Consider the following 13076-nt stretch of genomic DNA (forward strand, 5'->3'; position numbering starts at 1 on the left):
GGGGCTCAACATCTGTGATTCATTGTTACTCACCCGTCACAGAGGTGCTATCACTGCTGCGTATGCAATTTTCCATGTATCTGTCTGTATACAGAGCAGCACAAGACATTCTTAATAGGTGTTGAAAGTGTTGTTGTGTAGGTGGTTATTGAGGAAGTAAGACCTGTAAACCCCTTTACCCAGGGTGGATACAGCTGTTCATAAAAGTCCTATAAGTTGGGAACAGATTCACAATACGAGCCCGGTTCTGTTTGGCCGCCGCTGGCCATTTGGATATCCTGTGTTTGAACCTGCATTCGTTTGGAGATACAAGGGAAAGATAGCAGCACATGCAGAGTTCCATATGTATTCAAGATACTCATACCTCAGGAATTGGCTGAGCATTGAGAATGATTTCGAGAGTCAAAAACAAAACAGGAAACAGACATTAATCAAACTAGTATGGCATTCAGTACAACACACACTGCAATAGGTCTGCCTTCCCCTTAAATTCAAGCAAGCTGCACAAAATTACACAGTCGTAGATTTCAGTATATGGCTATTTTTTAATCATCATCTAGTAAGTCCTGATTTTTGACTTTTTGTCAGTAGTTCATTGTTATCCTGCTGACAAACAAACAAACAAACAAACCAACCAACCAACAAACTAACAAACAAACAAGAACATATCCTTGTAGGCAGAGGTAACAATGTTTATCATATGTGTTGTATCACTTGAAATGTGCTATACAAATAAACTTTTATTGCCTTACCTGGTAATTACATTCTCCTACAGTTTCTTAACCTTTATGATTTATGTGACATGACTCACCAGCTATGTATAAAGCTAATGTTAGGCTATAAACAAACGACATAGCTGTTGGCTGACTTTACCACTTTTAAGCTTTTAACTGGATTTGGCGCACATACGTCTTCTGAAAAAGCAACCGAAATTTTTTAAAACATGCCAAAGCTTAAAAAAAATCATGAGTGGACTTTGAACTGATAGTAAAATGACATTTCTTTACTTTATCTTTTGATTTTAGGCACAGTGGTACTATATAAAGCTACATGCTAACCTCATCATGCTAACATGAGCTCATCACTTTGCTTACATTTGTTAAATAGTAGCGAGCTAAAGCTGAGACTGAAATGTCATTAACTTAACTATAAATAAAAAATAGTACAACTATAAATTCAAATATGAGACAATAGAACACCTTCACTTACAATATGAAAAATCATGGCATCACAAAGTTGGATTCATCATCTGGGAACCAGGAACCATTCCAAAGCTGCTGAGATTTTTCACTCTGGACTAAAGTGGTAAATATAATTAACCATTAATATATGCATATATACAATATGTACAATTTGACACATTGGATAATGGTATAATTGATTTCAATATAAACTTAATTACAAGATAATATTTCAAAACTTGAAAGGCTATGGAAATTGTAAAAAATATATAAATACAATTTAATAAATATCATAATATAATAATATAAAGTAGTACATATCAAATAAAAGGTCTACACCAATTTAGGTTATAAAAACATTGTGTAGCTATGTCTTTTAAGGAATATGTACAGTGAGAAACACAGTATTTAAAAGGAGCTTGAACTGTAGCTTTTAAGTTGAGTACATGAGCTCCACAGGTGTCAGCAGCAGTGACACACTTTACAGTAAGCTGCTGCGACAAAGAACAAAGGTGAACCAGCGTGACATCAGTATATGACATGTCATATGGGATATCTTTTCAAAATCGGAACTGACATATTGTGAAAGACATGAGAACGTTGGCTTCCTCTCATTCCCACCACCCCATTAGACTGATGTGCACGGGCCAGGTTATGTGCAGAAGCTGCAATCAGGTGCAGGAATCCAGATCATCCAGAAGTTACAACAATAGATGCGATTTAAGCAGGAGTGACACATATGTCTACCATCCTCGATGTTGCTATGCTGCCAAAAAACAGTGGATTATTTGGATGGTTGTGAGTCTATGGTTACGTAGAGGTGATTGTTTAGAAACAGAAGAGTGGACTTCCTCTCATGCCTCCCTGAGCCTTTGAGTCTTTGTTTTTGCACTGAATAGAATCTGAAAAGCAGGAAACGAGTGTTGTTGCATGAGCAATCTTCTTATTACCGCTCATTGTGAGTCTTAAATCAAAGGTGATTTGGGCCAGATTTATGACCCTGAGACACTTATTTGACCTTTTTAAAGTTACTTTTGCCACTTTAATGTTCTTCCCTTTAAAAATTGAAATTGTACCACGGTGCACTGTTGTTCAGAACGACATGATGCCTATTGCACAAGAATTAACAAGCTGCCCTGTGAAAGACAAATGTGCAGTACAATATGTGTTAGCATTACCTGCAAATACCTTATCGGCACAGATTGCTACATCTCTTACCCAGGAAAGAAAAACCTCCTTTACTAAAGGTTGAAGTCTGTTTGGGACCTTATCTTTATTTATACTTCACAATAAGCAGTGTGATTTGAAGAGGGGAAAGGGTGGAGTAGTATTTCTTCTGAGTCATGCAGTTTACTACTCATAATGCATAAAGAAATCTCTCACAAAGGACTAGTGGAGACACCTTAAGTTTGAGATAAAGTTAGCACGTAAGCCTTTGAACATTTATTGGATTTAAGTGTAGAATGAATGCTTTAGCCTCAGATATAGAACATGTGTGTTGTGTATTTTAAGATAAGGAATGTCTTGCAGGTCCTGTTTGTGTTGAGTAAATACGCAATACATTTTCTCAGTCATGCTCAGTCAGATACTAAAATGCACCTCAATCTGGGTCTGAGGCTCACCTGGGAAGCAATAAAAACAGTCTTACATGTCTTACTCATTTGCCATAGTAACTAAAACATATATAAAAGAAATAGGTGGCACCGCACCATACTTCAGATAACACAGATAAAAAAATTGAGAGGAGTTTCCTGCAGCGATGTTTAGGAGAAGTTTGAGGTTCCAGTTGACCATGTGAATGAGTCACAGGTTTGTTTTTAGTGAAAACACCCATCTATGGTCTCAAGCTATGAAGTCATTGGCTTTTTGCCTTGACATGTTGTGAAGCAGTCGCTTGTCTCCGACCTACTTTACACAAAGCTATGTGTCAGCAGACAACCCAACCAGCAAGGTATTTGATCATCCCTGTCTGTCTCTTTGCCAAGACTGATTGATTCAACTGCAAGAAAGCTCAGCAAAAAAAAATTATCAAAACTGTAATTGATTCATCCACATGGCATTTTGTCGATCCAGGAGCAGAGTACAAATTTATCCTGTGGACGGCAAACTTTTTCCCTTTTCTGTACCCATGGGACACCTCACAGCACCTTCTAGGGTTCGGAGTATATTTCCATTCCGCTGACTGGGAGTTTTTCATGTTCTCAGTAAGGGTCTAAGTGTAGAGGATTTCACTGCTTTCATCATGTGAAAGGCCCTCTCAGACTATATTTAACAGTTGATCTGTTTCAACTCTCAAACCACAAAAGGCTTCAACAGTTATTTATAGAGCTGTAATAAAAGTAAGTTCCCTTTTCAAAGATGAATTTTGTTGGAGCAAGTTGTGCTTGGATGGCTAATATAGTCGAGAGTTGGACATAACAGAGAGGAATTTGTTTATGCATACTTTTTTGAGTTGTTGATCTCAAATGAATAGTTCAACATTTGAGGAAAAATCTATATTTACTGGCTTGCATGGAAAAGACAGTTAAAGGTGTTAGCAGGATAGATGTTCATAGTCATGCTAGCTTGTAAGTTTATAGGAAGGTCTAGTGTGAAAATATACAATGGATGGATCCTTTTTTAAGCGCTCCTGGTTTTGGTAGTCAAATCAGCTCACTTTTAGACTCTGTGTTGATGCCTATAGATTTCAGCAGCCATTTTTTGCCCCATAAGATTATGCTGTAGCCAATGATTCCAATAGTACCATTCCTTCGCACACACACATTTATTCCACTTCAAGATCTAAAAGTTACGTGTTTCTATCCAGAATGATTTTGTTTATTATTGTTATGAAAGGCACTTTACAGTGAAGAGTGCGTTTCTGGTTTGCATAAAAGGTTTCAAAAAAATGCATGGGCTTTTTGTTCGCAATGGTTTTGTGGATTCTAGAAAAATTCCTCTAATTTGTTCCACATGTGTCTGTGATAAGATTAGTTTGATAATTTAATACAATCCCGTACAGAGGGACCAAACCCTGCTCAAACAACGAGTACACATGAAGCATGACTCATTGCACTGCTCCCTTTTACAGAGAGGTGACCCCGTGTACCACCCCACACCCAACCGCCCCTCCGCTGACTCCTCTGACACAGATGTTACATTACAAGAGCACAGAGATTGTCCAGAGTCCAACTCTGAGATAAGGATGAGACACACTGACACACAGACACAAAAACACACACAGACACACACACACAGGATGTTAGACTGAGGGGGGATGTTGTGTGTGATATGTTGAACAATGGGGGGATGAAGATATGGAAAACAAAAACTGGTTTGTGGTTCAAGGCTATAATTTTCCCTTACCGATGTCAGACACTTAATTACTTTATAACTTACCTGCAGAGTTGATGCGGTTGACTGCAGATTCAAAGTGTCTCTGATAAGGATGAAGGGAGAGTACTTGAAGTCATTATTGACTCATGGCGAGACTCTAAAACAATAACTGCACCTTTTGTTTGCATAATAATACTCAGTGACAAGTGGGATCAAGACTACACTTGCAGGTAATTATAAAACCAATCAAATGTATACATGCAGACTGATACTCACAAACAGTACACAAGTACACACTCCCACAGAGAGATCCCCACAGATCAACAGAACACACAAACACACACACACACGCACACTAGTTGCATAACAGTTTCCTCACAGGAGTGGAATGAAACCGAACCCTGGTCCTTGAAGGAAAACAAACAGAGGTTCTGCTCAGCCTGTGGTAGGAAAACTCCCTCCCTCCCACTCGGCCTCCCTCCTCCCACACTGACCCGCCCCGGTCCAGCACTATATCAGGAGCCTCCCCTCCATCAAACCCTTAGTCCTGCTGCAGTCTACAGCTTTACAACAGTCCTCTCTCCTCGTGTCCTCTCGTGACCAGCAGACAGTCAGCCATCATGTACCAGAGCCGCAGCATCATCTCCGGCCCGGCCACAATTAGACAGAGCCGCAGCTATGTTTCAAGTTCTCTTCCCCACAAGGCTCAAAGTATGTCAGGATTCAACACCAGATCCTCTCGCATCTCTTCTTCCCAGGGGCGCAACCTCTCCGCCGGGTTTTCAGGTGGCTACAACTTTGACCTGTCCAACGCCCTGGACTCCAACGTGCAACCGAACGAGAAGGCCACCATGCAGAACCTGAACGACCGTCTGGCCACCTACCTGGATAAGGTCCGCTCTCTGGAGGCAGCCAACAACAAGCTGGAGATCCAGATCAGAGAATACTACGAGCAGAAGGGGCCTGCAGCAGAGAGGGACCACAGCAACTACTGGGCCATCATCAATGACCTGAAGGACAAGGTATATTGTGTACAAACCTCGACAGCTTTAACACCACAAGTTAAATGTTTGCAGTGCAGTTAATGATTATCGAGAGAAGATTTGAAGAGGGTAAAAAAGTAACAAATTGTCACGTCAGGTCATGTCTATGTCCCGACAATTTCCCTGATGTATGGGGTCAAGGAAGTGTATATAATTTTCTGTAACCATAGAGTGTTTGATGTGTTTGATGAGGTTTTTTGAGTGACAGTTTAGAATTAAATTATTTCTCAACCATAAACATTAACAAAAAAGGTTGTCAAGTGCTGTGAAGCATGTTGCAGAGCGACTGTGATGAGTCAGATGCAGCTTTGTCACTAAAAAGAGTCCGCTTCTGGGGCAGCCTATTGGCAAACAAATCAAAAATTAAAACCATTCGATGAACTACTATACAGTACGTAATTGCTATATATTTGAATTTACACCCTCTCCCCCTGTTGCTGCTTTTCAATAAGATCGCTGGTGCCACCATCGGAAACGCCAACATCCTGCTCCAGATTGACAACTCCAAACTGGCTGCTGATGACTTCAGGACCAAGTAAGCATGAGTCTGGATACTTCTGTGGCCCTAGCCTCATCTTGGAGAAGAAGTTGTAGTTGTTGCTCATCACCCCTCTGTTTCCTTTTCAAACTTATTAGATTCGAGCATGAGCTGATGATGCGCCAGTCCGTCGAGGCTGACATCGGAAACCTTCGCCGCCTGCTTGACCAGACCACCCTGACCAAGGCCGACTTAGAGATGCAGATCGAGAGCCTGCAGGATGAGCTAGCCTATCTCAAGAGGAATCACGCAGAGGTGACTGATGCACTTCCTCCTGCTATGATAAATACCGCTTGCTATTATAACGTGAATCTGCTTCAACACACCTGTAGATATCTTAAACTCTGCCAAAAGATCTTAACTCTGACTTCTCCCTGCTCCCATTGGCTGTTTAGGAGCTGGAAGCGATGCGCTCTCAGCTTAGCGGAACCATCAACGTGGAGGTCGATGCCGCACCCCAGCAGGACCTCAACAAAGTCATGGATGAGATCCGTGCCCAGTACGAAGCCATCACTGACAAACACCGTCGCGACCAGGAGTCCTGGTTTACTGAGAAGGTGAGAAGGTTTACCCATAAACAAAGGCACCATATCCCACACTTTGCAAATGACTGGGTTCACTCCCTCCGCAGTCTAACCTGTAATTAAACATAATCCTCTGTGAAAGCAATCACCAAGACTTCTAAACGTTACTTTATTTCTCTTTTCAGTCTGCAACCCTGACCAAGGAGGTGGCCATGAGCACAGAATCAATCCAGACGTCCAAGACAGAGATCAATGACCTGCGGCGCACACTGCAGGGCCTGGAGATCGAGCTGCAGTCTCAGCTCAGCATGGTGAAACCACCCCCCACCCTCTCAAACCCAAACCATCTGTTCTCCTCTCACTGATCATGCCTTATATGAGCAAAATTCCCCGGTCCCTTCCTTGCTAGAGGGGGGGGGGGGGGGGGGAACTGAGAAACAGCCAGTGTTCGAGGGTCAGGAGAAGAAGGGAGGTTGAAGGAGGAGGACTTTACTGAAAGATAGAAAGCAGGGGGGGAGAGGGAGAGAGATAATAATGATGGGAGCTGAATTTGAGAGGAAGGAGGGGCTCCCGCTGGGGAAAACATATTATAGACATCTGCTCAATTTCTGAAAGCGCATCACAGAGCTTGAAGTAACCTGCAGGAATGCTGGAGTGGATTCGCCCCAAAATGTTGTACTCTCACTCCCATGTGTGTGCCCAGCTGGAATGAATCCTTTAATACTACCTGCAGGAGCAACACACTGCTCCTGTGCAACAGTGGAGCAGTAGTGAAGAGAAGACACATGTATTAAAAACCATCTACAAACAATTACGCTAATTATTCCTCCAAAAAGGAACGCAGACATGCCCTCGTGTCTGTCTGACATATATAATCCAGGGTGGGGCGGGTGGAGACATACTCCGGCTTGAAATTGTCACAACTCTCACAAATGATTCACAACAAATGAAATCGGCCTGTTGCAATTCCCGTGCAAAAACTGACCTATGTTTTTCCTTTACCTCTCCAACAGAAAGGGGCGCTGGAGAACACGTTAGCAGAGACAGATCATCGTTACGGCGCCATGCTCTCGGGCTACCAGAACACAATCAACATGCTTGAGGGCGAGCTTGGCAACGTGCGCAGCAGCATCGAGCAGCAGGGTCAGGAATACAAGATGCTGCTGGACATCAAGACCAGGCTGGAGCAGGAGATCGCCACCTACAGGAGCCTGCTGGAAGGAGAAGAGTCCAGGTAGGCAGAGCGATACAAAAACATACAGACTCATGCTCATACCAATTATTAAGAAGATATGCACGTGGCCTCTCGTCTAACTCTTTGACTTTGCTGTTTCCTTCCGTCTCCCTCATGACAGACCCGCTACAGGAGGTAAGAGATGTCTGCTTTAACACGATTTCACATAATCAAAGTGTAAATAGTGTAATAACAGACATCATGATCTTTTCTTTTCTTTTTAACAGGGAGCTCAAAGACCACAGTGACCACCACTGTGCGCAGTTCCAGCTAGAAGGTCCATCTGGCAGGACAAGCTGTTCTCCGAAACGCACACACACGCACACACACTCACTGACTAATTAAAGTTGTAACACAAAATGAAACTGTACCTGAAAAAAACTGAGAAATGTTGAGAGAGAGAAAGAGAAGCCTGTGTCAAAGTTTAAGCATGAAACATCTGAAGTTGAGAAGAAGAACTACATGACGTACTGTGTGTGCTTGTGTGTGTGTGACTGAAAAAATAAATCTGCTGGTGAACATGAAACTCGTGTCGTTTTGTGACTTTGCAGAGGGTCTTCCTCTTTTTCCATAACACCGGCCTGTTTGTGCAGTCGTCCTGGCAACCGCATTACGTTTCGGGAGGTGGGATGTGAGGGTTTGCGGAAATCTATCTTACGTAACAGGAGATGTTGTCAGGAAAGGGTGAACAATGGTTCCCAGCTCCCAGTGTGGAAAGCATTAGTTTCCAGAGAAGAGCGAGTGTTAATCTCAATGCTCTCATGATTAAAAGCAGAGCAGGAAAAACTTTCAGAAAAGTGCAAGTTATGTAAACAAATAAAAGCGAATGACCCAAAGAGGTTTCTTAAACAAGACACACCCTGGGGACTGACTAATCTTTGCCCCCACAGACTTTTCAACACTGTTACATGAAGCCTGTCACCTAGTTACAAGCACACACACACACACACACACACACACACACACGGCTCACGGCAGTAACACTTAGCGGTAATGCAAACACTGACTAACCAAACAAAGAGAGTCACTGTGGAAACAGGTGCCATTTGGTACCGCACTTTGGCCTCTGTTTATGACCAATGAGCTGCTGTGATAAAGTGCTGTGAAGGGTGGGGCACCTCGGCCGCTGCACCATGACTTCATACATGTTTCTTGTGAAAGAGAGGCAGGGAACTGTTGTGTCCATGTGGTGTGTGTTAGAGAGACACAAGCAGAGAGGGAGTGAGAGCAGCACTTGAGCCGCTGCACTCGGTAAAGGTCAGCGTCGGATATTACAGAAAGATCCTATGAGGAATTTGTGATTCCTGAACGATGGTGTAATGTGGGTTTTGGAGAAGGGAGAGATTACAGAGAGGATCCGATTTCAAAATCCAGCCCCCCCCCCGCCCTGAGGAGCCTCACGCAGCCATATTTGGACCCATTTCTCTTGCACACTGTTATAATGATAGTTGATGACAAAGCCCTTCGAGTTATGCTTGTAATTAGATGTGAAAATCCAAAGCAGAAGTCGTGAAGACACGTTGCGTCAAGATCCGACCATTTTACACAGATCAGTGTTAAACCCACTTAGCCTGCTGAGGAAAAACTGCTACAGAGCAAAGATATGGCAAATGATAAACTCTGAGGATGCTTCATCTCTGAGATATTTGTCTATTGTATTGAGTACATTGCTTTCAAGTTGTTTCCCATGTTTATTATATGCACCGCTGTCTGTCTCTCTCTGGGTGTGATCTGTAGAATATCTTTGGTTAAATGACAGAATGTGATATATAGATCATATCTCATGCATTTAAGAATATAGACCTGAGTATGTGATGTTGCCCTAATGCTAAACAGGTTAGAAGAAAGACCCCATTGTTTAATTTTGATAGTTTTGGGTTCACTTATTAACTGCAGAAATGGCTTGAGACAGTGTAAATAGTTGAGAAATAGTTTGACATTTTGAGAAACATGCTTGTTGGCTGACTCGTGGAGGGGTAGATGATAAATATTCTCATCTCTGTATGCAAAATATGTATCTGTGTTGTACATGTAAATTTGTAGGTTTGGGAAACAATGACACAGTTTACTTTGAGCATGCGCACCTTTTTGTGCTATGAAGATATGCAAGGAACAACAACAAAAACGAAAACTATAAATTTGTTCTTTCGATTTTCTCAGTTTGCTAGTGGATAACAAACGAGAAGAAGAATCTAATTAATCCGCTGAATAAAATCTCTATCTTCTGGCCTGGCATGCTTGTTTGAGCATCTTTGTCCCTTTTATGTTCTTGTCTGGACCGATTTCTTTTGTAAAGCAAAGGTTGTGTGGAAGGAGATTTCTTTTTTAAAGTGAGAGTAAAATATCCTTTAAAACAATATCCACAGTGGTGCAGACAAGGCAATAGACTGTTTATCAAGATGGACGACACCTCTCCACTTCCTCCCACTATGTAGAAATGAAGCCTCCCCGACAGACAAGCTCGACCAATCGCAAGCTCGATCATCTTATAAACATACATACCTGTAGACAATAAACACAATTTACCTCAATGCAGAAGTGTTAGTTACATCACTATCTGAATTGTTATGATAGCCTGAGTTAAGACTGTCTCTGGAATTGAACCAAGCTACAGTGGAGGAGTCATTCCACAATTCCAATCATCTCAATCTATTTGCTCTAGAGCCAAGTATGTTGAGCGGTGCAGTACAAACTGCAGCTAAACAAGGAGCTAGTATTTCAGAAGCAATACAACTACATTGTCTTCCTTTTATTGAGCTGTTTTATGAATGATTACTGAACCACCACCCAGGCTGCAGAGCCGGAAATGGGAGTGCGAGAGGATTAGCTTCAATTTGTAGCAGAGCCTCACCTTGGTATAAAGAGCTGTCATTAAGAATTACTACTACAAAATGTGGGCTTGTGATGACTGCTGGATAAGGCGAAGGCAGACAAGAAATCACAGCATAAAAAGGCAGACTGCGTGTGGCTGAACAAAGGAACACGATCAGACGCCAATTCGCCGGCAGTCATTTCTATTTTTTCTCCTCGTCGTGGCTGTCTGCCAGCCCAGGCTAGCCCAGGGCTAACGCAGAGTGAGATCATGGCAGAGGCGAAGACGTTACTCACTACATATCACAAGACTTCAGTCTAGTTGCATTAATGCCAAGTTCATTGGGAGAAAGATGAAGGCCATCATTGTTTAGATGCTTTGATGCTGTCTCTCTTGATATTGTCAAACTGCGGAGGCAACGGTGACTTTCCCACAGTGTGTGCAACAGTTTAACGTTTCCGAAACTGAATCCCTAGCTGTGTCACAACCACAATATGTTGTTAGCGTTCAACAGGTTCAGTTACACAGAAAACAGCAGTTAAAGTTAAGAGGTAGTTCAACACCTTGGGAAATACTCTCGGCAAAAGCAAAAAGTCTTATCAGAGAGCTGACTTGACTGTAGGCCTGCTGTATCTCACTGTGGTATTTTACGAAATCACACTGCGTTCTCATATCAGAGAGATGTTTAGTTAAGTATTAATCATGTCCGCAGCACTTAAACCACATTTTGAAGTCCGTATCGGCAGGAATGTTGCCGTCTCAGGGTCAGAAAGTCCATCAAGGGCCTGGAGAGAGAGAGAGGGGTGGGGGAGACATTCTTCACTCGGCTGGCGGACTCTATTCTCAACCAGTGTTAGGTTTGACACACAAGCTGAGAGGAATGCCGAATGTCCTCGCTAAAGGTCTCAGACGCTCTATGGCATCGGATCTCACTGTGAAAGTTGTCAAGCCGGGCTACTGAGCTGCAGCGAGGCGTAGGAACAGTTGAGAGGTGGAGAGCGGAACCAGGCCAAGAACGTTTGAGGGGCTTTCAGGGCCGGCCAGGCGTGAGACAGGTGTGATTTTTCATCCATTTGCACGGACGGGAGTTTGTTCACCATGTGCAAGCCAGACCAGTCACAATCAGTCTGTTCCCAGCATTAAAAATACAGTCATCGACTATGACCATTGTGGGTTACCAGTGCTGTTTCATTAAGAATGCACGTGGCTCTGACTGAGCAATGCATGGTGCCTGAAAGGTGGGTGTTCATTATGTAGGGCTGGTTTGAGGGACCACACCCTACTTGTAATTCTGAGAGCTTGAAGACCAGGATGGAGCCACCTGGGCGGGGCTCTCGGTGCTTACTGCAGCTTAGCAGTACTCCATCTAAACTGCATGCAATCGAAAAAGGAGAGCTTGTTTAAACAATACGTCTGATCCTGGTTCATTTTTGTATTGTAGTGTCTGCAGAACTCATTATTATAGACTACAGTCACTTTGAATGCCTCCGTGTGGGCTGGTATGTGTACTTCCAGCATGCACTGTTTGGATAAAGTTTGTTTATACGGTAAAGCATTCTCTTGAAGTCCCCCTCTAAGATTCATAAACTGTGAGAGTAATATCCAGTGAAAGAACCACTGATGAAAACCTCTCAGAGGCAGCATGAGGCACATTTTCCCTACAAAACTTCTACTGCTGCTACTGAAGAGTGACTCGGAGTTTCCAAATGCTGTAAGCTTGAGTTCATGTAACTTGAAGGGTCCTAATAAACTTAAACAAAAGCTCATTCATTGCACCAGTTGTTCGAAAAAAGCAGTGGTACATAGAGAAGCAGATTTTCCTGATGTAGCACCGTCACAAATGTTCAGAAGGGGGAAAAGAAGCCATGAAACCAGGGCACCTACAATTACAATCAAAGTAAATTAAAGAGAAATGATAATGAGAGAACATGCACGTAGGCACTGGACAGTCTGCATTTAGTGTGAGCAACATATTGAATTGTAGCTCTTATTGGTCACAGGCTGTAAACAGGGCACCTCCCTGCTTCTCCTGCAGAAGTTAAGACAATGCTGCCACCAGCTGCTGGTCTGTATGTTTAAACCACAGGACGGGTGTTCACCAGCAACCTCTTTCCAACCTCCTGGAAAAACAGATGTCGAACCTTTCACAACACATTGGTTCAGAAGTAGAGCAACCTATTTAGCAAATATAGATTGCAGATATAGATTTCTATACAATATCAGCAAACTGGTTTAAGATTAAGATGTGTTGCCATGTGAGGATCGATTGTTAGAATTGTAAGACTATGAAATGGAAGTGAGGTGGGTATTTGTTTTTAACAATGCAGCAACAGCTTCGACGATGGAAGACGACTCAGTTCAGTGAGAGTCTACAAAGAACCATACACAACTTTGAAATCGTTCAAATCTTTTTTCACTCTGTTCTCTAC

At 42.6% G+C, this 13076-nt stretch overlaps 1 protein-coding gene across 1 annotated transcript; it reads left to right on the plus strand.

The window, feature by feature from the left end:
• Window positions 1–5046: 5046 nt before the first annotated feature.
• Window positions 5047–8361, plus strand: krt94 (keratin 94). Its single transcript, XM_061086613.1, has 8 exons — window positions 5047–5518; window positions 5992–6074; window positions 6176–6332; window positions 6473–6634; window positions 6787–6912; window positions 7615–7835; window positions 7957–7970; window positions 8063–8361. Exons 1-8 carry the CDS (start codon window positions 5117–5119, stop codon window positions 8107–8109), a joined length of 1212 nt encoding a protein of 403 aa, XP_060942596.1. The 5' UTR covers window positions 5047–5116; the 3' UTR covers window positions 8110–8361.
• Window positions 8362–13076: the final 4715 nt, after the last annotated feature.

The sequence above is a fragment of the Limanda limanda genome, chromosome 2 (assembly GCF_963576545.1).
Source record: "Limanda limanda chromosome 2, fLimLim1.1, whole genome shotgun sequence".
Lineage (NCBI taxonomy): Eukaryota > Metazoa > Chordata > Actinopteri > Pleuronectiformes > Pleuronectidae > Limanda > Limanda limanda.

Bases quoted from the DNA above. Each gene is read 5' to 3' on its own strand.
- krt94 (XM_061086613.1), top strand. From the start codon at position 5,117: ATGTACCAGAGCCGCAGCATCATCTCCGGCCCGGCCACAATTAGACAG. The intron at 6,635-6,786 runs GTGAGAAGGTTT...TTCTCTTTTCAG, and splicing joins AGTCCTGGTTTACTGAGAAG to TCTGCAACCCTGACCAAGGA. The intron at 6,913-7,614 runs GTGAAACCACCC...CCTCTCCAACAG, and splicing joins TGCAGTCTCAGCTCAGCATG to AAAGGGGCGCTGGAGAACAC.